This window comes from Didymosphaeria variabile (assembly GCF_027946475.1).
Source record: "Didymosphaeria variabile strain IMI 356815 chromosome Unknown scaffold_6, whole genome shotgun sequence".
NCBI lineage: Eukaryota > Fungi > Ascomycota > Dothideomycetes > Pleosporales > Didymosphaeriaceae > Didymosphaeria > Didymosphaeria variabile.
Window position 1 is genome coordinate 2,330,790 of NW_026611625.1, and position 18,281 is coordinate 2,349,070.

Below are 18,281 nucleotides of genomic sequence, written 5' to 3' on the forward strand. Positions count from 1 at the left end.
CGGAGACACGGCGCAGCAGTGCAACGTAGAATCATCGTCGCTGGCTAGCATGGCCGTATGGCTTGAACGTGGTTCGTCTCAGATAGTCTAGAGATTCTGAAGCTCGATGCTTACGCCAAGGTGCACCCGGTCGTCTCCAACTCCAAGCATGTAACAACCGAGTATAGCCATTGAGCCGGCTGTTAACACCAAGACTATACCTCCACAGGAGGTTCCTTGCACTTCGGCGGAGCCTCGCTCGGTTCCTTGGGCGGCTTTTGCCTCTGACCTTCTACTCTTCGAGCCCGCACAAGCACAGGAATTACTCCACCTGTTTGCAACGCGAATGTCCTGTGTCCAATTGCTGCCAAGATGCTCCCTATAGCACCCGAGTGGCTTGTAAGTGAGAGGAAGACGCCGTCGTCGTTTGCAAAGATGTCGTCAAGCAATTGGGATAGGCGATACTGGCGAGCTGCCCGAGGTTCGCGGTAGTCTGCTTCCCAGAGGACATCCGGTTCGGAGAAATTCGGCTCGAGCGTGATATGTGGGAATGTCTTGAGGATGTGGGAGGCGGTGCTTCGACGGTCGCATGTGTGTACTCCCAAGGCTTCCCTCAGAAGCTATTTCAACAATTAGTACTTCTCTGTGGTCTATGGTGGGTAAAGACCAACCTCCTTGATGTAGGGCCGATATGGCTTGTCATGCGGCAAACCAAGCCCTTTGAAGCTCAGATCCGCCGTCTCGATGGTTCTTGTCAACGGGCTGACGTAGTACGTCTCTGGCGGCGGGATGCCCCGTGGGAGTAACTGTTGCCATAGACTATGCACGTCTTTGGCCTGGCCCTGACCCACCTCAGTGAGGACTGCGTCAGACCAGATCATACCGTCTGCACCGTCGAGCATGGAGAAATAGCACTTAAAAATCAGTAACAGGAAGATAGTCGGCCAGAAGGAGGGTGCCGTACATCCCAGTTTTTAGTCCCATACTTGCTTTCCGCAACGTTGTGCCACCCTTGCCCATGTCTTCCCAGGAACAGGACCTTGATAGCGTCCCTCTCCCCACTCTTCTCGTCTAAGTCTCTCACGAACCTTTCGAACCTGCTCCATTGACCTTGATCTTTCTCAGCATCCGTATCTGTGTCGTACTTGCGCTCTATAAGTCCGAACTCCTCCCTAATCTGGTCATTATGAGTTTTCGTTCTTCTAGAGAGGACGAAGCACATACAAAATCAAACTTAGCTTCATCTGTGGAGTCCTCGCTTTGCGCGAAGTAACCCTTCAGCGTCTCGAACTCGTAATAAAAGCTCCTCGGTGGAACTGGCGCGGCTGCAGCCATCTTGTCGTGGACCCAAAAGAACAAGAAAGTTAACGTCAAAATGAGTAAGCAAGCTCTTTGCATATCATATTAGATTGATATTGTGTAACTGACTGTTAGCGGTGCTTACATGGGTGTCGTGATCGTGAAGCTGAGGTAGGGATGCTGCGGGTTACGATACTGGATGAGCATATGTTACATTAACGTTGATGACTGAGTTGTAAGGCTTCGGCTGGTCCGCGTAGACAGGGAAGCCACGTTCAAGGGCAGCGTTGTTGAAACTTGACAGGAAGTTGGAAGCTACGCCCCACCAAACGCGGATGGCCAATGAGAAGCGTCAGTGCTTCATGAGCTCTCACGAAATTCGACAATGATGGCTATGCGTCCTGCCACAAATTGAATCGCTAAATCGTTTTTCGTTGTCGAAAGGACGACCATGGCGTTCGCATGCATTACTATTGCCACTACTTCTGCCTCTTTAACTCAAAGCCTGCCAGACCGCTCCAAGCAAGCGCCAGTGGTATCGCTTCTTCTGCGTGCGCCAATTCTGATTAGGCGTGACCTGGACATTCAACCGAATCATTGCGGATTCTCGGAACCTTCGAGCCAAATAAAGCATTACTCAGATAGACTGCGATTAAGCTTTTCGTCTACACACAAACTCTACCGAGTGACCTTTTCACAATGACCAGCCATCCCAAGATGTGGGCAAATAACCCTAGGCACCGAACGCCGTCCCATGCATCCATCAGCCATCACACGTTCCGTCTACAGGTTCGCCTGCTCCTGCGCCTTTTCTCTCTCCACCTCGTACATGAAATCGAAGTAGCCCTTGTCGAAGTGGTGCACACGGACGTAACCGTCTTCTCCACCACTGCAGTATCCGGTACCTTGTGGGTGGACTGCGACGTAGTTGAGCGGACCAAAGTGACCCCTCACACGGCCGATCTCCTCACAAAAGATCTTGTGGTAGAAGCGGGCTTCGAACTTTCCTTGACGGGCGCTGGTTGTGGTGACATCCATGGCGGCTTGACCACCACCAAGAATCACGTAGTCCTTGACAGGAGTGATAGCGGCGCTGTTGAGGGGCGTATCGGCGACGTAGGTCTTGAGCACTTCGATGCTGTCGGCGGCGGAGATCTTCGCGGTCTTGTCCTTTGAAGCAGTAATGAAGTATGTGCGGTCCTGGGACCATTGGAGATCGGTGACTATCCCACATTAGCAATGTTCAGTTACCCAGGCTCTGAATACGTACTCAGTGCGTCTGGCTCATGGACCTGGGTGTTGTAGAGCAGCTCTCCACTCTTCGCGTCGAATTGCGAGACGCTACCGTCCTCGTGCCCAGAGATGATGTAATGCGCTAGGTAGCTGAAGCCTGCAACGGTGGGCTTGCTGTCCTCGCAGACTATCCTTAAAACATGCTCATCTGACTGTTTCGCCTCGGGGTCGGGGTTGATCTCGTAGACGCAGATCGTACCGAGATGACCGGAACGCTTCTCGGTAACACCAAGCAACTGCCTGCCGTCTGCGGAGAACTCCACTCGCTTTATCGAAGTTGGGAAATCCCAAGTCTTGAGCAGCTTGCCCGTCTGGACCTCCCATAACCGCATCGTGTTGTCGGCGCCGCCGGTCGCGAGAAGAGTGGAAGTGGGGTCGACGTCAACGGTCCAGAGCGCACCCTGGTGGCCGTGGTATGTTCCTAAACGTTCACCGTTGTGGGAGTCTGATCCTGTAAGTACATGGATATAATACTGTCGCAGCTGGGGTCACTGACACCATGCGCACACGACGTGGTCCTTGGATACTGAGAAGATGATGTCGCCATCGGGGTTGTATTTGACCTGGGTGAGCGCGCGCTCATGCCCGGAGAGCAATATGGGTCTCATATTGCCTGTGTATCTGGAGGAGGAAGAGTCGGGTCGACGTGGCGGCGGGCAGGCGGTTTTGTGAAATTTCGCGAATGAGTCTTCTCATTATGCGGCAGGTGTTCGTGGAAGTGGGCTGGTTTGCGCCAGCCGAATAAGGCCTAGTCCATGGCTGTCCCGCATCAACCCATGATCCAGCGCCAGGTAGAATCACATCGACTCATCATCTACATTCCTCATTCGTCGAGACATTTCATGATGTTGATGTTGCAGACCTGAATGTGTGAGTCACAACTACAATGTGTCTCGTTTGGGAGTCAGTCATGGCAGTCATGCCACCCACCGTCATCTGCTGAAGCAGCATGCACAAACAGCCTGCTATCCAGAAAATTTTCTACTAATCAAGCTTGAAATTGATAAGATTACGTTAGAGAGGCTATCGAATGTAAGAGTGACACAAAGTTTACAGTTCGAGTTTCTCAGCTCGAATCAAACCATCTTGCAGCCAGCGCTCTGGTGCACTCTGGAATTTAGGTGCTTACAGAAGATCCATGCTGTGTGTCCGACTAACGCGTTCATCAAGCTCGTTTAGACAGCTACCAGTCTTTCTACCTCTTGATCATAAGTGTCACGTCTTCTCTCAACTCACTCGTTGCAGCCAACGCCCCTACAGCAAGAGATTGGATTTCATCCTCCATACTTCGAGGTACAGCCCGCTGCAGGAGCCGGTACACAGCAACATCTTATGGTCTGCAAGTTTCATTGTTCTGTGCTTGAAGTGCACATGCTACTCGGAATGGCAACAATATAGTACTGACCACGAGTGAGGACTATCAAGTTCTGTATTACTTTTATAGGGTGAATCAAAGCACTCGAAACCAGCCGCTGTGCCTTTCACCGCAGAACGGGCGGCGCTTTCCGTTTGCTGGTCACTGGGTTCGGCGGCAGGTGCGCCTTCCCATACAAGCACCGCTCACTTCAATATCCAACTACACTCCATCGTCGCAACGCCAGCACCTTTGGTACGATGGATCTCGCGAACCCGGTAATGCAGATCGATGTCTCAGCTGCGCTCACCGCTCTCGAGCCGCTCGGTCTCGATCAGTATTGCATCGCGTTCGGCCCCGGTGCCACGCAGTTCTGCGCCACGCCTAATGGCTACTCAACGTGAGTACATCAGGTTTGAGAAAGCGTGATTCGTCTTGTTGATGTGCATAATTGCAACAGCACCTTGTTGCCGCGCAAAGTTGTCAAGGACCTGTTGGGCGGCCAGATCAAGAAGGTGCTTTATGCGTCTTTCGGCAGCGACGTCAACTCGTTCTTCTTCACCTACCAGATGAAAGATGGTGGCGTCGCCCATCGGGCTGGACGAAATCTTCCGAAAGCCCTGAGATCGTTCGTCGATCGCGTGTCTGCATCGTCAAAAGAGAGCGCATCGTCTCTCCGCGTTCAATTGGGTGCAAATAGATCCTACGTTGCCTGGTCGGGCTTGCTCTGGGTCTCGAAGAGAATTCCAAAAGGACTGCGCACCGCATTGTTCAACATCAGCTCTACCGACTTTGTTGAAGCCAATGGCGCACCAGGAGTGCTGCAGTCAGGCACTCTCGACAACATAGCTTGGCACGACAGTGGCAACTGGTATGTCAAGAATCGATACGACCATCTAAACAACCTCGTAGGCAGAGGCGCAAGAGTTCTCCAGGGTGCTTGGAAGGATCTATGGGGCAACGAGTCATCGCAAGGGTTGCTCCTACCTCATTGCTATGCGGAATTAGCCGTAAGACTGCCACACCGGTTATTGAGGTGCACGGTGAGCTGACGATCCCAGTATGTTGCAATCAACGCGCACTCCCCCACGGGCGGAACGTTTGCATTCTTCAAGAAAATTAGAGACGGCCACGAAGCAGAATTCATACTTCGATTCGAACCGGAAGACGTCGTTTCCAGGCTGCACGAGAAGCAAGATGCTCTCCCAGAGATGAGGGAGGAAACTTCACGTGCATCTGGCCAAGTCGTCAGTGTTCCAAAGAATCTTGAAGGTTTGCAAGTATTCCAATGGGCAATTAGCAAACATACTGGACGGTCGCACGCAAAAGATTCATGGGAGCTTGACCTGAAGAAGGGCGAGCGAGTCAAGATCTTAAAGTATTTCGGAAATGACTGGTTCTTCGTCGAGAATCGGCGCGGGGAGAATGGATGGGTGCACAAGGCTTGGCTGGACTTCCAGCAGATGATACCGCACGTCGACCCACAAGAGGCCTACACGCAATTCACAGTCGATGTTGAGAAGATGCTCAAGGCGGGTAACATTTGCTCCTTCCCGGACCTTTCCCGCTATATGAGTGCATGTACCAAGGATGCATGCAGCCCTCTGAAGAAAGACACACACTGTCTCGGCATCTGTATCCACGATCTACACGAACTGATGTGCGGTTCTGGCGAATACGATTTGGATAGGCTGAAGATGGAGCGCCACAAGTGGCACCCGGACAAGTTCGCTCGATATTGCCATCCAGACCACCGCGACACCCTCAGGGAGAAAGCGCAGGCTGTCTTCGTGCTGTTCGGTGTACTGATGGACATACTGGAGAACCCTCGGGCGCCCGAGCCAGCTGCCTAAGGGAGTCGAACAGTGTCGGGATGCTTTCACACGGCTCTTGCTTTTGTGAACCAATCGATTTCCTGACTGAACACCATGCATAGCGACTATACGGTCAGATGTCATGTTCGTGATAGCGATTGAGTGGAGTCGGGGTGAAGGGTGTTCCCGCGAAGTCGGGGACTGATTTGCATCGGAAGCACTAAACTGCATCTGGAAGATTATGGATTTTTTTGGCCAGACATGCACGATGTGCGGCCAGTCAAAGTACACTTGAAAGGTCAATTGCATCCATTGAGGTACTCGAAGCTTGACAAGCTTTCCAGCACTCGCAACCCTCGTCCCCTTTTATTTTCCTGTACGTAATCGAGACGCAGCGGACATAGAGGAAAGGAGGTGATTCGAAGGCTTCGGTGCCGGTGCGAAACTCTGGCGTGCCCGGGGTTGGCCTTCTTCGACCGTGGTTAGGGTCTGGGACGCGCGCGGGCCTGAGTCATCTTAACCGACGCTCAGTGTCATGGTCGATAAAATCAGTGGCTTCTCGCACTGGATTTGATAGACGCATTTGGTTGCGTTTGGCCCGACGATGAGGCTGCGTCCGATATCGATCAGCGCGCAGGGCCGTAGTTTTCCGCCGCAAGCTACCCCGCTGACCACAATATTATCTCGCTCTCCGTACATTCGGAGCCATGTCTACCCACCACCCGCTTCCCGGCGTCTCTTCTCTCACACTTCGCCCCTCATGACGGCCTCCAAGATCGATGGCAATGCCATTGCGCGCAGCATCCGCGAACGCCTTGGCGCAGAGGTCAAGCAGAAGCAGGAGACCAACCCACGGTACCGCCCGTCGCTGAAGATCGTCCAGGGTAAGTGCAGCGCTGCGTGAGAGCAACAGCACAGGCTAATCTATTCTTCACAGTCGGAGACAGATCGGACTCGAGTACGTACCGGATCTGTTGCGGGATGGAAGCACACGAGCAGCAATTGACGCGGGGCAGGTACCTATGTGCGCATGAAGCTCAAGGCCGCCGAAGAGGCAGGTGCGCCCCTCCCTCTGATTCGAACCGCTATTGACCGCGACGACAGGCCAACATCGACGCCGAGCTTGTCAAATTCGACGAGGACATCTCCGAGGCCGAGCTTCTGTACACGCTCAATACCTACAACAACGACCCCAGCATCCACGGTATCCTCGTCCAGCTACCCCTCCCCAAGCACATCTCCGAGCACACGATTACGTCGGCCGTTGCCGACGAGAAGGATGTCGACGGCTTCGGCGTTGCGAGCATCGGCGAGCTGGCCAAGCGCGGCGGCAAGCCCCTGTTCACGCCATGCACGCCCAAGGGTGTCATGGTGCTGCTGAAGGAGGCGGGCGTTGACCCAAAGGGCAAGAACGCCGTCGTCTTGGGCAGGAGCGACATTGTGGGCAGCCCCCGTAAGCAACCTGCTGAAGAACGCTGACGCGACCGTCACCGTTTGCCACTCCAAGACGGCCAATCTGCCTGAAATTGTCAAGCAGGCGGACATCGTCGTGGCCGCCATTGGTGTCGCACACTTCGTCAAGGGCGATTGGCTGAAACCAGGAGCCGTCGTCGTTGACGTGGGCACCAATTTCATCCCAGATGACTCGAAGAAGTCCGGCCAGAGGCTCGTTGGTGATGTCGACTACGACTCTGCCGTAGACGTCGCCTCTCACATCACACCTGTGCCTGGAGGCGTCGGACCCATGACCGTGGCTATGCTTCTTCAGAACGTGGTAGACTCCGCAGACGCTACGTTCGATAGGCAGAAGAAGCGAAAGATCAACCCGCTCCCCTTGAAGCTCCAGGACCCAGTACCCTCAGACATCGAGGTGTCAAGGAAACAACACCCGAAGCCGATCACGTCCGTTGCAGCAGAAGTTGGTATCTTGCCGAACGAGCTGGAGCCGTACGGCTCTACCAAGGCCAAGGTGGACCTTTCTCTGTTGAAACGCCTCGAGCACCGCAAGAACGGCAAGTACATCTTGGTCGCCGGTATTACGCCCACACCTTTGGGCGAGGGCAAGTCGACCACTACTGTTGGTCTCGCACAGGCACTTGGAGCACACCTCGGCAAAATATGCTTTGCCAACGTACGACAACCCTCTATGGGACCTACCTTTGGTATCAAGGGTGGAGCTGCAGGAGGTGGCTACAGCCAGGTTATTCCTATGGATGAGTTCAATCTTCATCTTACTGGAGATATCCACGCCATCACTGCCGCAAACAACCTGCTCGCTGCGGCCATTGAGACGCGCATCTTCCATGAGAATACACAAAAGGATGGACCTCTCTACAAGCGGCTTGTACCGACCAAGAAGGGCAAGCGCGAGTTCTTACCCATCATGTACCGCCGTCTCAAGAAGCTCGGAATCACCAAGACCAATCCTGATGAACTGACGGAGGAAGAGATCCGTCGTTTCGCACGACTTGACATTGACCCTGAGACCATCACCTGGCGCCGCGTCTTGGATGTCAATGACAGGCATCTGCGAGGCATCACCGTTGGCCAGGCGCCAACCGAGAAGGGCCAGACTCGTGAGACTGGCTTCGACATCACCGTTGCTAGCGAGTGTATGGCCATTCTCGCGCTCAGCAACGACCTTGCCGACCTGAGGGAGCGCCTTGGTCGTATGGTCGTTGCCACCTCCCGCCAAGGAGACCCTGTCACGTGCGACGATATTGGTGCTGGCGGTGCTCTGGCTGCCCTGCTCAAGGATGCTATCAAACCCAACATGATGCAGACACTCGAGGGCACACCCGTCTTCGTTCATGCTGGACCTTTCGCCAACATCAGTATCGGAGCCTCCTCAGTGCTCGCTGACAAGCTTGCTCTCAAGCTCGCGGGTACGGAGCCGGATGAGGACCCGGCCGAAAAGGCTGGCTTCGTCGTTACCGAGTCTGGTTTCGACTTCACCATGGGCGGTGAGCGTTTCTTCAACATCAAGTGCCGTTCGTCAGGTCTTCAACCTGACACCGTCGTCATCGTTGCTACCGTCCGTGCTCTGAAGGTCCACGGTGGTGGTCCCCCAGTCACCGCAGGCGCTCAGCTCCCAGAAGTCTACCGTACTGAGAACGTCGAGATCCTTCGCAAAGGATGTGTCAACCTGAAGAAGCACATCGAGAATGCCAAGGAGTACGGCGTTCCGGTCGTAGTCTGCATCAACAAGTTCTCGACCGACACCCAAGCTGAAATTGACGTCATCAAGGAGGAGGCCCTTGCCGCTGGCGCAGAAGATGCCATCGCGGCCAACCACTGGGCTGAGGGTGGAAAGGGCGCGGTCGACCTTGCCAAAGGCATCATTGCGGCGAGCAACGCCAAGTCAGACTTCAAGCTTTTGTACGACCTAGAAGGATCAGTGCAGGAGCGCATGGACATGATTGCCCAGAAGATGTACGGCGCAGACAAAGTTGAGTTCTCAGAACTTGCTCAGAAGAAGGTGGACACCTATGTCAAGCAAGGCCTTGGCAACCTCCCCATCTGCGTGGCAAAGACACAGTACTCGCTCAGTCACGACCCTGAGCTCAAGGGCGCACCGACTGGCTTCACGGTTCCTATCCGCGACGTCAGAATGGCGGCTGGTGCGGGCTACCTGTACGCGCTGGCTGCAGATATTCAGACAATCCCTGGACTGCCGACTGCGCCTGGATATCTGAATGTTGATGTTGATGTCGAGACGGGCGAGATCGACGGCCTCTTCTAGATTCATACTTTAATAGCGATCATGGCGTTAGGAAAAGCGCGGTCTTTCAACATTCAGTAGAGCTTTTTGGCGCTTCACAACTAGACGAAGCCGAAAGGATTGGTACGATAGAGTTCTTCAACACTCAGCATGCATATATGTGGTTCGGCGATGGGATATGGCTAGATCTGTGCGACGCAAAAATCCATATTAGTATCCATGTTCCCCTCTTCCTAATATCAGTCGACATTGTCGGAACCGAACATGTCTTACTTCTCGAGAGTGTAACTTATGCGAAAACTATCGACTCGCTCGGAATGTTCTCCGGACGACGGAATTCTTACGGCAAGGGTCCTGAGGGTTTTTAATCATTCTCCGCGCCACAAGCGCAGGTTGCAGACCAGCAGCGTTGCTTCGGGGACCCACATATGAGGAGGTTCCACCGGCGGACCGAAGTTTTCGCTTGGTCAGTGGTCCATGTCTTGGACTGAGGTTCGGCGGCACAGCTCCTAGGATTGTCATGTTCGCTAATTCGACGTCGCGCTTGGAGGGCTAGGACGCGGCACGGTTCTGTCGATCTCGCGGATGCACAGCGAGCCACGAAATAGGCGTGTCTGTCGAGTGAGCAAAGACGATCGTGCAAAATGACGCATTAGCTCCTTTAAGGGTGGCATCCGGCAGCCTCGCGCCAACCTAATATACAGGAAAACTCGCGGTCACAGATATACACAAAGAGGCACAGCGCGATCCGAAGAATCTTACGCTCACGTCTGAGCACTCTTGATCCTTCCTACTGCGAATAGCTGGCCAAGAGCGATAATCCTCCATCCTAAAGAGTTGCCCCATTGGACGCCTTTACGAACTACCATAATCCTTACAAGCACGTTTCAACGTGCTCACGCACGGAGGCGTGGACGTGAACCACCCACAGACCAGCCTAGCCCTAAAAAGTACCGCCCCGGCGGTTAGACCGTTTAGCAATTAAGATGTGAATGATCGACACCATGGCGTAGCGACCGGTGTGGAAGGGAGGATCACACATGTGCGGAAGGGACGGGGCGGTACGGCGCAGGTGGGTACATGCGGAACCGTGACATCCACGTTCTTGCTGCAGAGGGGTAACTTTTTGCTTGCCATTTTGGTCAAGCATCATCAGTATACGACGGGTGACTTCACTTCGAAGAGCATCTTCAAGTCAGTGAGAGCGAACTGGAATGACGGGAAGAAAAGCTGCCGGCGGCGTACCTGTAAGAATAGCAAGAGGCTGGCTGTGGTATCTTACCAACGCTACAGTAGTCGCGGTAAGCAGCCGGTACCTCCCTCGATTCCGTACCATTGAGCAGGCTTGGTAGGACGCCAGGAACAGTATCTAGTGCTGAGGTGTTCTTCAACGCTAGCCTGGCCGCACGGTGCCAAAGGTAAGGATCTACCATAGACAAGAGAAACGATTATGCCTCGCCGGTCCATGTAGTGCTCCCCATCAAACGACGTCTCGCATGCATATACTTGCAACATACCAAGACGATGTACGTGCAAGCACACAGTACACTTCTCCACCATCAAGCATATCACGTGTATTTCTATCTCAAGCTTCTACTTCGCCCCGTAGGACTTCTCTCTCGATCGCAACACCACCCTCGATATACAATGCGTCCGTATGAGACACCGCGCCACCCGTGAGCTCATAGGACCGAATTCGCTCTCAATCAGATTGATACTTCAGCAGCGCCTCCCACTCCAGCAATCCTCCTTGAACGAATCACTTCCAAGCGCACTGCGCCGCCCAATTAACATCCCTAGCAGTGCCACCACAATGTCATGTATGAGGGGAAGCAGTGACGACATTATCGTAATAGATGAAACATGGGGGAGAAAGAAGGCAGACAGTAGTATGTCAGACAAGGTGTATAAGTAGGTCTGTAAAACCCCATAGACCAACGAACACCAGATCGACGGGGCAGCTTTACAATCTCTTCCAACTTGCAAACATAAGCTCAACCCAGCCTTCCATGATTTGCCCCTCCACAAGCATCTGTCCCTTCCTGTTTGTCCTCCTCGTGCTCAGCACGCTCGCATGCGCAACATCCCCCACGACCCCCACCTACCTAACCTCCTCCCTCCACCACCGCCACGAAGCATGCAAAGCGCTCAACAACTGCCCACTAACCCCATCCTCGCGGTTGCTGGACAAAGTTCCGTGGAAGGTCAAGCCAAAGAGGAGGCCGTACAAGAAGACGTAGCTACATCTTCGATAAGAGAGGGGAGCGAACATGGTGAGTCGACAGGATCCAGTTAGAAAGAGAGGGTCTGACAGAGAGTGTAGGCACAAGGCGTAATCACCGACAAGGATCGTCAGCCTTCTCCTATTCCGAAGGTAAAGAGAAGGAGAGACAGAGAGCGAGGCGACCCACGCCGCTAAGCCTCACACCCCTCCCCACCATTGAGACTATCATGTCGACCTCCCCTGCTCCGACGGAGAAGCGCCCCACGTACCATCCGGAGCTCGCAAAAACCCCTCCTCTCCCACACATGACATACAAAACCGTCATCCACATCCCCAAGCCGCCGCCCTTGCGCCGCAGACACCACCTCGACGCGGACACGCTGGAGGAAATGCTTCGGGAAGCAGACAGAGCGCGAGGAAAACCCTACATGGATGTCGACATGGATGATTGCGACGGCGAAAGTCACGATACGGACGACAGGTCGTGCCGCACATCAGCTTTTTCATTCCCATCTTCCTCCACATCTTCATATCCCTCTCCTCCGTCATCTCCGCCAGCGCAACAGTACTTCCCCCCCGCCCCCAAAACAATCTTCGATTCCAATCCTTGATCTCGATGAGATGGACTGGGACTGGGGCTGCTCCTCCTCCTCCGGGAATGTAGTTTACGGTGCTGCGGGCGTAGCGCTGAGTCCTCGGGCTATTAGAGAGAGGGAGCGGGAGGGGAACGTGTGTTGTCGGTGTCGGTGCGGCATGGACGAGGAGGATGCGGGGCTGTATGTTATCGACGAGGAGCCTGAAGAGGAGATAGAGGAAGGAGCTTTCCGGTCGTAGGGGGTCCCATTTGTGATGATCGGAGGTGTCGATGATTGTGTTGAAGTGTGGTTTAAGCCAACTCTGCCACCAGTTTGGTCCCCCCCCCCCGTTCTTGGTCTCCTTATGCGTTTTCTCCTTTTTCTGCTACCAACTCCAATCGATTAGCAATGACACTTTCCGACTGCTCCAAACGGAAGGTAACACTCAATTTGGGAATTTGATCCGTCATGATGTCATTTCCTAACAGCTCTATGAGGAGTATCGTGATGGCTACCAAAGCCAGAGTCCGATGTCGGCCTGAAACGCAATTCATTCTGCAGTTCCATCCTTCAAACGCCCGCTAATCAAATCCCGTCATGCCCAGTCTGGTATCCCAAACGTGCTTTTCGTCTGCCTGCCTCCTACGCCAGATACTGTCTATTTCTTCTTGTTCGGAAACTTGGGCTGACCAATCTTGTCACCCCGTAGGACGACATTGAGCACACGCTCCATGGTACCCAACAGCTTCTGGTCGGGCGTCGCAGAGCCGCGCTCAAAGTCAGCAATAATAGTCGGCGTGCTGTTGCACTTTGTCGCGAGGTCCTTCTGCGTCATGGTGGTGCCCTTGTCGTTCTTGGCTTCGGAGCGCGCCTTGGAGATGGCCTGGCCGACAGCGATGCCCACCGTCTTGGGCTTGATGATGTCGTCGGAGCGGTCCACTTTGGTGAGGCGCTGGCCTTCGGATGAGGCGCCCTGCAAAAGTGTTAGTGCTTGCTGGTGATGATGTCGTGTGCCGGTGGGTCCATGACGTCGCCTGGGGCTTGCGATATGGTTTGTGAAGATGTGAGGGGATGAGTGGTGATACGTACAGCATTAGCAGTGGCAAACTTCTTCTCTGTTGCTACGATACCGCCGCTTCGCTGTGCTGCGTTCAGCGCGCTCTTGCCCTTGACGACCGTCTCGCGGGGTCCAGCCGCGCCGCCGCGAGTGCGGGAGCCGATCTTCGTGACGCTGCTCCAGTCGTCGCTCATCTTGCCGGTGATGTGAGTTGCTTGATTGAGGTGAAGCTTAAGTTTATCGTGAATCGAGCCTCGCGAGGGTGATTGCGAGAGGTGAGGCGGTGGGGTTTTGGGGTTTGTGTGCTGTAGGCGGTACGTTTGTTAATTGTGCCGTGCGTGTCACTTGCGATCGGCCGGTGCGTATGATGACGGGTGGATCGAGAGTGGAATTGAGAATGCCTGCACACTGAAGGTGGCTTATGTAGAAAGAAAGGCATGCAGCGGCAGGCTGTGAGTCGAAGAGGCGGCGGGATGGGGCTAGTCCCGAACAGGTGCGAGCGTTTCCAGAACCATCTCTCAGCGCCCTTTCGCCGCAACTAAAGTCCGTGTCGAAATCACCATTACTCATTCGCAACATCACTTGAAGCTTTCACAACTACCAAATTTCCACGATGTCACAGTTAATACTATGGTCGATTCGAGGTACTATCATACGTCACAACGCCGTGTCCTCCATGCATTCCAAGAACGCACAATATCACACCCTGCTCGTTGTCTCATCGTGACCATCTAACAGACAAGAATCCGCCTAGAGACTCTCATCCAAGACAAGCCTTATCAACCCCAGACGCTATCAGAGGAAATGGTATCAACTGACTGCTCGATGTACTGTCTAGCATCGAACATTGGTCATGCATCGTAAATCGTGAATTTGCAATGGGCATGCTTAGATCATCCCAAGGTCGGACATGGCCTGCTCAAAGGTGTCCCATGTTGTGAGGGCACCGAGAGCTCGTTTCATGTGTGCGCTGATGAGCGTCATGCCGTAGATGTAACTCGCGTTAACCCAACCGAATCTGCACACTGTTAGACGTGACAACATAGATTAGGAAAAATCACTCACCCTTCGCGAGGAACACCCTTGAAATCGCTGCCTTGGTTTCCATATTCCGCCTCGACCTTGTGAGGATCTATTGGGCGCGTAACATCGTACTTCTCCACAACGACGCCGTTGAAGTCGACGAAAGCTTTGGTGACCATGTAGCACCAACGGTATGCTAATCGCTGTGCCTCGGCATCGTAACCGTAACGCTGCAGACCGACCCAGGCCAGAATTTGTTGCGGCGCCCATCCGAAGGGATAGTCCCATTGTCGGTTGGGCCGGTCGAGGCCAATTTTGCCGCGAGATTTCTCAGTTCCGGAGACAAGCCCCCCGAAGACCTCAAATTTCGGCAACGCTCGTGTGACCAATTCGTTGGCCTGTCGGGGAGTGGCCAGACCAGACCACATGGGCCAGAAGGTCGTTGCGCTTTCATAGCCGGTTCGTTGCCCCAACACTGAGTGATAATCGAAGTACATGCCGGCTTCCTCGTCCCAAAGATACTTGTCGACTCGCTTGCGACGATCTCTAGCACGGCGCTCCCAGACTGCTGATGTCTCCACATGGCCTTCCGTCATGCCTTCACCGCAGAACTCCTTGGGAAGCGGCAACTTGTCCCCAAAGTAATTGCGGATGGTACGACCGATATCCACCTCATACTTGTAAAGAAGTGCGTTGACATCGACACAGCAAAGATCAGCAGCAACCTTCTCCAAACGATATGAAGTGTCGTGACCGGACTCGCGCACGGCACGATCGTGCAGGAAATAGGTGTCCAGCTCCGGCTCCTCGACCTCTTGGTAGTTGTAAGCCCTGACAAACTCCTTGAACGTCATGTTGTGCTTGTCCGCATACGGCTGCAGGACATGCTCGAAATGGCTAGCCTCAGTTTCTGGAGGGACGCCAATACCTCCTGGACGATAACGAGATAGACCAGTTTTCTTATCCAATCGAGGTTCAGCCATCCACACCGTGTAATATTCCTTGATGGCGGCCAGTATGGCTTGGCGAAGGAACTCCTTGGAGTCGTCCTCATGCTTAATGCGTTCGTAAACTCGCAAAGCCATGTCCGTAAGGAAGGGCGGCTGAGATCGGCAAAGATAATAGGACCGGTTGGCGTTAAGAATCTTGCCATAGTGCTTGATGCAGAAGCAGAAATGCGTGACCATAGCTTTGACAAGCTCAGGGCGGTTGTTCTCCAGCAGACCGAGCGACTCCATGTAACTATCCCAGCCATAGAGCTCGTTGAATCTGCCACCGGGGACCACAAAGGGAAGGCCACGTAAGTCCTTCTTCTTGGTCTCAGGATCTATCCACTCCTCCATGGCAATAGCAAGCAGACCGGGCTTTTCGTTCAGATCTCTGACATATTCATCGTTCCAGGTCTCTGGAAGCTCTATGACGTCTAAGAGCATATGGGGGTGTTGGTCACGGATACGTTGATAGTATTCCAGCTGCTCGGGGGCGCCGTGCGGAACGTAAATACGCGGACGCGGGTCGTCGGTCCAATCCTTCGGGTCGCGGCCCACCTTCTCGATGTTCGAACCATCAATGCGCCGTGTCAGTCCATCCCAGAACGAGTGCTCAATCAGACGTGTAAGGCGGTTTACAGGGTTCTCGTTCAGGCGGGCTTCGTCAAGCACAATGGTTTTGCGGCCGTAGTCTTGAGCAAGGGTAAGCTCTTGTAGAAGGTTGGACAGCATGTAGGTGCCTCGCACGTCGAATTTGTTGTGGGCATTGGAGGCAAGCGTTCCGAGAGACAAAACCTACATCTAGTTAGCTAGGGCAAGGTGCGATGGATGGATTTTCATGCCTTGGGACCCTTGTCATCTATGGTAATTTGATAGTTGCCGTCGCTGTCCTCACGGGCGAGAAGTGTTTTGAGGGTGGGCTCGACCTGGACAAGAAAGCGACGCGGCTGTGCTGACTGTTCGTCTGAAGATTGTTAGCAAGATACAAGGTACTTGTAGGACAGGTACATACCGTGACTGATGCGCCGGCCTTTGAAGCTGTCGGCGACTGGTGCATTGCGGCCACCGGAGCCTTTGGTGTCTACGACCTGTAGGCTATCAGCCGAATACCGTACGTTCAGGCGGCTGCATGACTCACTGCAGAGTAAGTGTTGGCTCGAGCATGTTTCCTTTCGTGGGGTTGGCCGTAGTAGACGCCGGGTGCCGCGTACGGGTCGTGAACAGTGGATGAACGTCGGGGCTTCAAAGATTGCGAGCTCATGCTACGGAGGAGGATTGTTGGGTTGCAAGCGCGGGTCGACTAGGTGGTGGTGTAACAGGGCCGAGGGTAGTGATATAGGTGGGAGGTAATTGCTGCGAGGTTACTGGTGACGACAAGTCAGCGCAACGCTCAGGTACAGGACCGGCACCAACGTCGGCGGGGGCGGGGCAGACGTGCCTAGAATGACCTCAGGTATTCAGAGACGACAATAGGACATACGACAAGAGGTCACGGACGACGACAACAACAAGGCGAGGCAGCAGTCGAATTGCTAGGTAACAGCGGGGACGGAGAAGAGCAGAGTACGTGGAGGTACGCCGGAGGTCACGCGCGGCGAGTATGAGCAAAGGGCGAGGGCAATGCACGGGTGACGAGCCATTGCAGAGTGACAGGTCCGGCCGGCAGCGTCAACGTGTGGGTCATGAAAGTGCAGGCGGCGTCAGAGAAGGCGGTAAGGAGCTGTGGTCCCGTTTGCGTCTGCGATGGACGCAAATGCGTGGGAGTGGCTGCATGGATTCAGGGTTCGTGGGCGGCTCGATCAACCTTGCCAGCACCCGATCGCTAGGGTCGGAGCATTGTGAAGAGACCCACAAGAGCTCAATCTCTTCTGGCGATTGCGTCATAGGAACCCTCCAGCGAGACCAGCGCACCTGTCTCGCAACTTCGTCCGTCTTCCTCGAGCCGCAACCCGCATCGCAGTGTGCGTGCCTGTCGCTCGTCGAGCCGTGACTGGCCAGCCTCCCTGCAGGCGCACCTTCCTCCACTTGTCGCTCACGAAAGCCCCCACCCACCCCACGTCCACCCACCCCTCGCTGCTCGTTCCACTGCAACTGGTCGTGTGGCCTGGTGGAAACTGCCATCGTGCATGTTATTCGCTACGGTACGCTACATAGGAAACCGAAAGGAGGGCGATTAGTACAATCATTAAGTAGGAAGACCCCGCGGAGAGAGACGGGAGGAAAGCGCGACGCCCGCATCGCAGTGAGGAGAGCAGGAAGTCGCGGCCCGTCACCCTCTGATGGGTTGCACCGCCGGCGCAGCCTTGTGTGTCCTCTTCGTCTTACCTATCGTGTTGCGCCGTCTCATCTTCAGTCTTCTCCAGTTGCGCGCCGCTTGCTCATCCTTCTCTTTCGTCGTCTCCATCAGGTTCTCCCTCGTGACCGACAGCGTGTCCGAGGACGCCTGCAGACTTCCTGATCCCACGCTCCTCACGTCGTCCTGCTGAACATCCTCACTCAGTTCTGATGCCAGCTCACCCGCGTCAAGCGTTTCGACATCTCTTGTTCTGCCACACATCTCTCCTGCTTGTCTTCGGTCCTGTCGAGCAATCAGTCGATCCATGGGCGTGGAGAGCGACGCGACATTGCCCGAGTACAATCCCAGCGCATCCAGCGATGCCTGCCGTCGAACCTCCATGTTGATGTCTTGCGGCGATAGCCCGTCGTACGAGAACCCCAAGGCGTCGATGGGCGTTTGATCATCGTTGGCTTCCTCTGGTCGCTCCTCCCGGAGTCGGTTAATTGGAAAGTACGATTGCTGTACACACGTCGTCAGCGTCGTCTCTACAAGAATAGGCTGAAGACTAACCTTTGAGAAAGCAGCTGTGTGTATCCGAAGATTGTGCGCGGACAACCTGCTTCGTCGCATGCTAAGCATTTCGGGATGCTGTTGCTCTCTTCTGGCCAACTCCAT

General features: G+C 54.3%; 7 protein-coding genes across 7 annotated transcripts; 2 read left to right on the forward strand and 5 right to left on the reverse strand.

The window, feature by feature from the left end:
* Positions 1-194: 194 nt before the first annotated feature.
* PMU1_3 (putative phosphoglycerate mutase pmu1) lies at positions 195-1,314 on the reverse strand (the record flags this gene model as incomplete). Its single annotated transcript, XM_056217418.1, has 4 exons — positions 195-599; positions 651-893; positions 944-1,156; positions 1,204-1,314. 4 exons carry the CDS (start codon positions 1,312-1,314, stop codon positions 195-197), a joined length of 972 nt encoding a protein of 323 aa, XP_056068974.1.
* A 747-nt stretch (positions 1,315-2,061) lies between these two features.
* TIF34 (translation initiation factor eIF3 subunit) lies at positions 2,062-3,179 on the reverse strand (the record flags this gene model as incomplete). The annotated part of the gene is made up of 3 exons (XM_056217419.1): positions 2,062-2,501; positions 2,549-3,016; positions 3,068-3,179. The coding sequence occupies 3 exons, from the start codon at positions 3,177-3,179 to the stop codon at positions 2,062-2,064; spliced, it is 1,020 nt and encodes a 339-aa protein (XP_056068975.1).
* Positions 3,180-4,185: 1,006 nt separating this feature from the next.
* On the forward strand, positions 4,186-5,778 carry N0V89_008667 (uncharacterized protein; the record flags this gene model as incomplete). The annotated part of the gene is made up of 3 exons (XM_056217420.1): positions 4,186-4,325; positions 4,386-4,935; positions 4,987-5,778. 3 exons carry the CDS (start codon positions 4,186-4,188, stop codon positions 5,776-5,778), a joined length of 1,482 nt encoding a protein of 493 aa, XP_056068976.1.
* A 721-nt stretch (positions 5,779-6,499) lies between these two features.
* Positions 6,500-9,481, forward strand: ADE3 (tetrahydrofolate synthase; the record flags this gene model as incomplete). Its single annotated transcript, XM_056217421.1, has 5 exons — positions 6,500-6,623; positions 6,677-6,697; positions 6,756-6,793; positions 6,844-7,179; positions 7,211-9,481. 5 exons carry the CDS (start codon positions 6,500-6,502, stop codon positions 9,479-9,481), a joined length of 2,790 nt encoding a protein of 929 aa, XP_056068977.1.
* A 3,436-nt stretch (positions 9,482-12,917) lies between these two features.
* On the reverse strand, positions 12,918-13,510 carry MBF1 (multiprotein-bridging factor 1; the record flags this gene model as incomplete). Its single annotated transcript, XM_056217422.1, has 2 exons — positions 12,918-13,232; positions 13,349-13,510. The coding sequence occupies 2 exons, from the start codon at positions 13,508-13,510 to the stop codon at positions 12,918-12,920; spliced, it is 477 nt and encodes a 158-aa protein (XP_056068978.1).
* Positions 13,511-14,204: 694 nt separating this feature from the next.
* Positions 14,205-16,589, reverse strand: NTH1_2 (alpha,alpha-trehalase nth1; the record flags this gene model as incomplete). The annotated part of the gene is made up of 5 exons (XM_056217423.1): positions 14,205-14,334; positions 14,382-16,123; positions 16,171-16,292; positions 16,341-16,416; positions 16,467-16,589. 5 exons carry the CDS (start codon positions 16,587-16,589, stop codon positions 14,205-14,207), a joined length of 2,193 nt encoding a protein of 730 aa, XP_056068979.1.
* A 1,008-nt stretch (positions 16,590-17,597) lies between these two features.
* N0V89_008671 (uncharacterized protein) lies at positions 17,598-18,281 on the reverse strand (the record flags this gene model as incomplete). Its single annotated transcript, XM_056217424.1, has 2 exons — positions 17,598-18,125; positions 18,177-18,281. The coding sequence occupies 2 exons, from the start codon at positions 18,279-18,281 to the stop codon at positions 17,598-17,600; spliced, it is 633 nt and encodes a 210-aa protein (XP_056068980.1).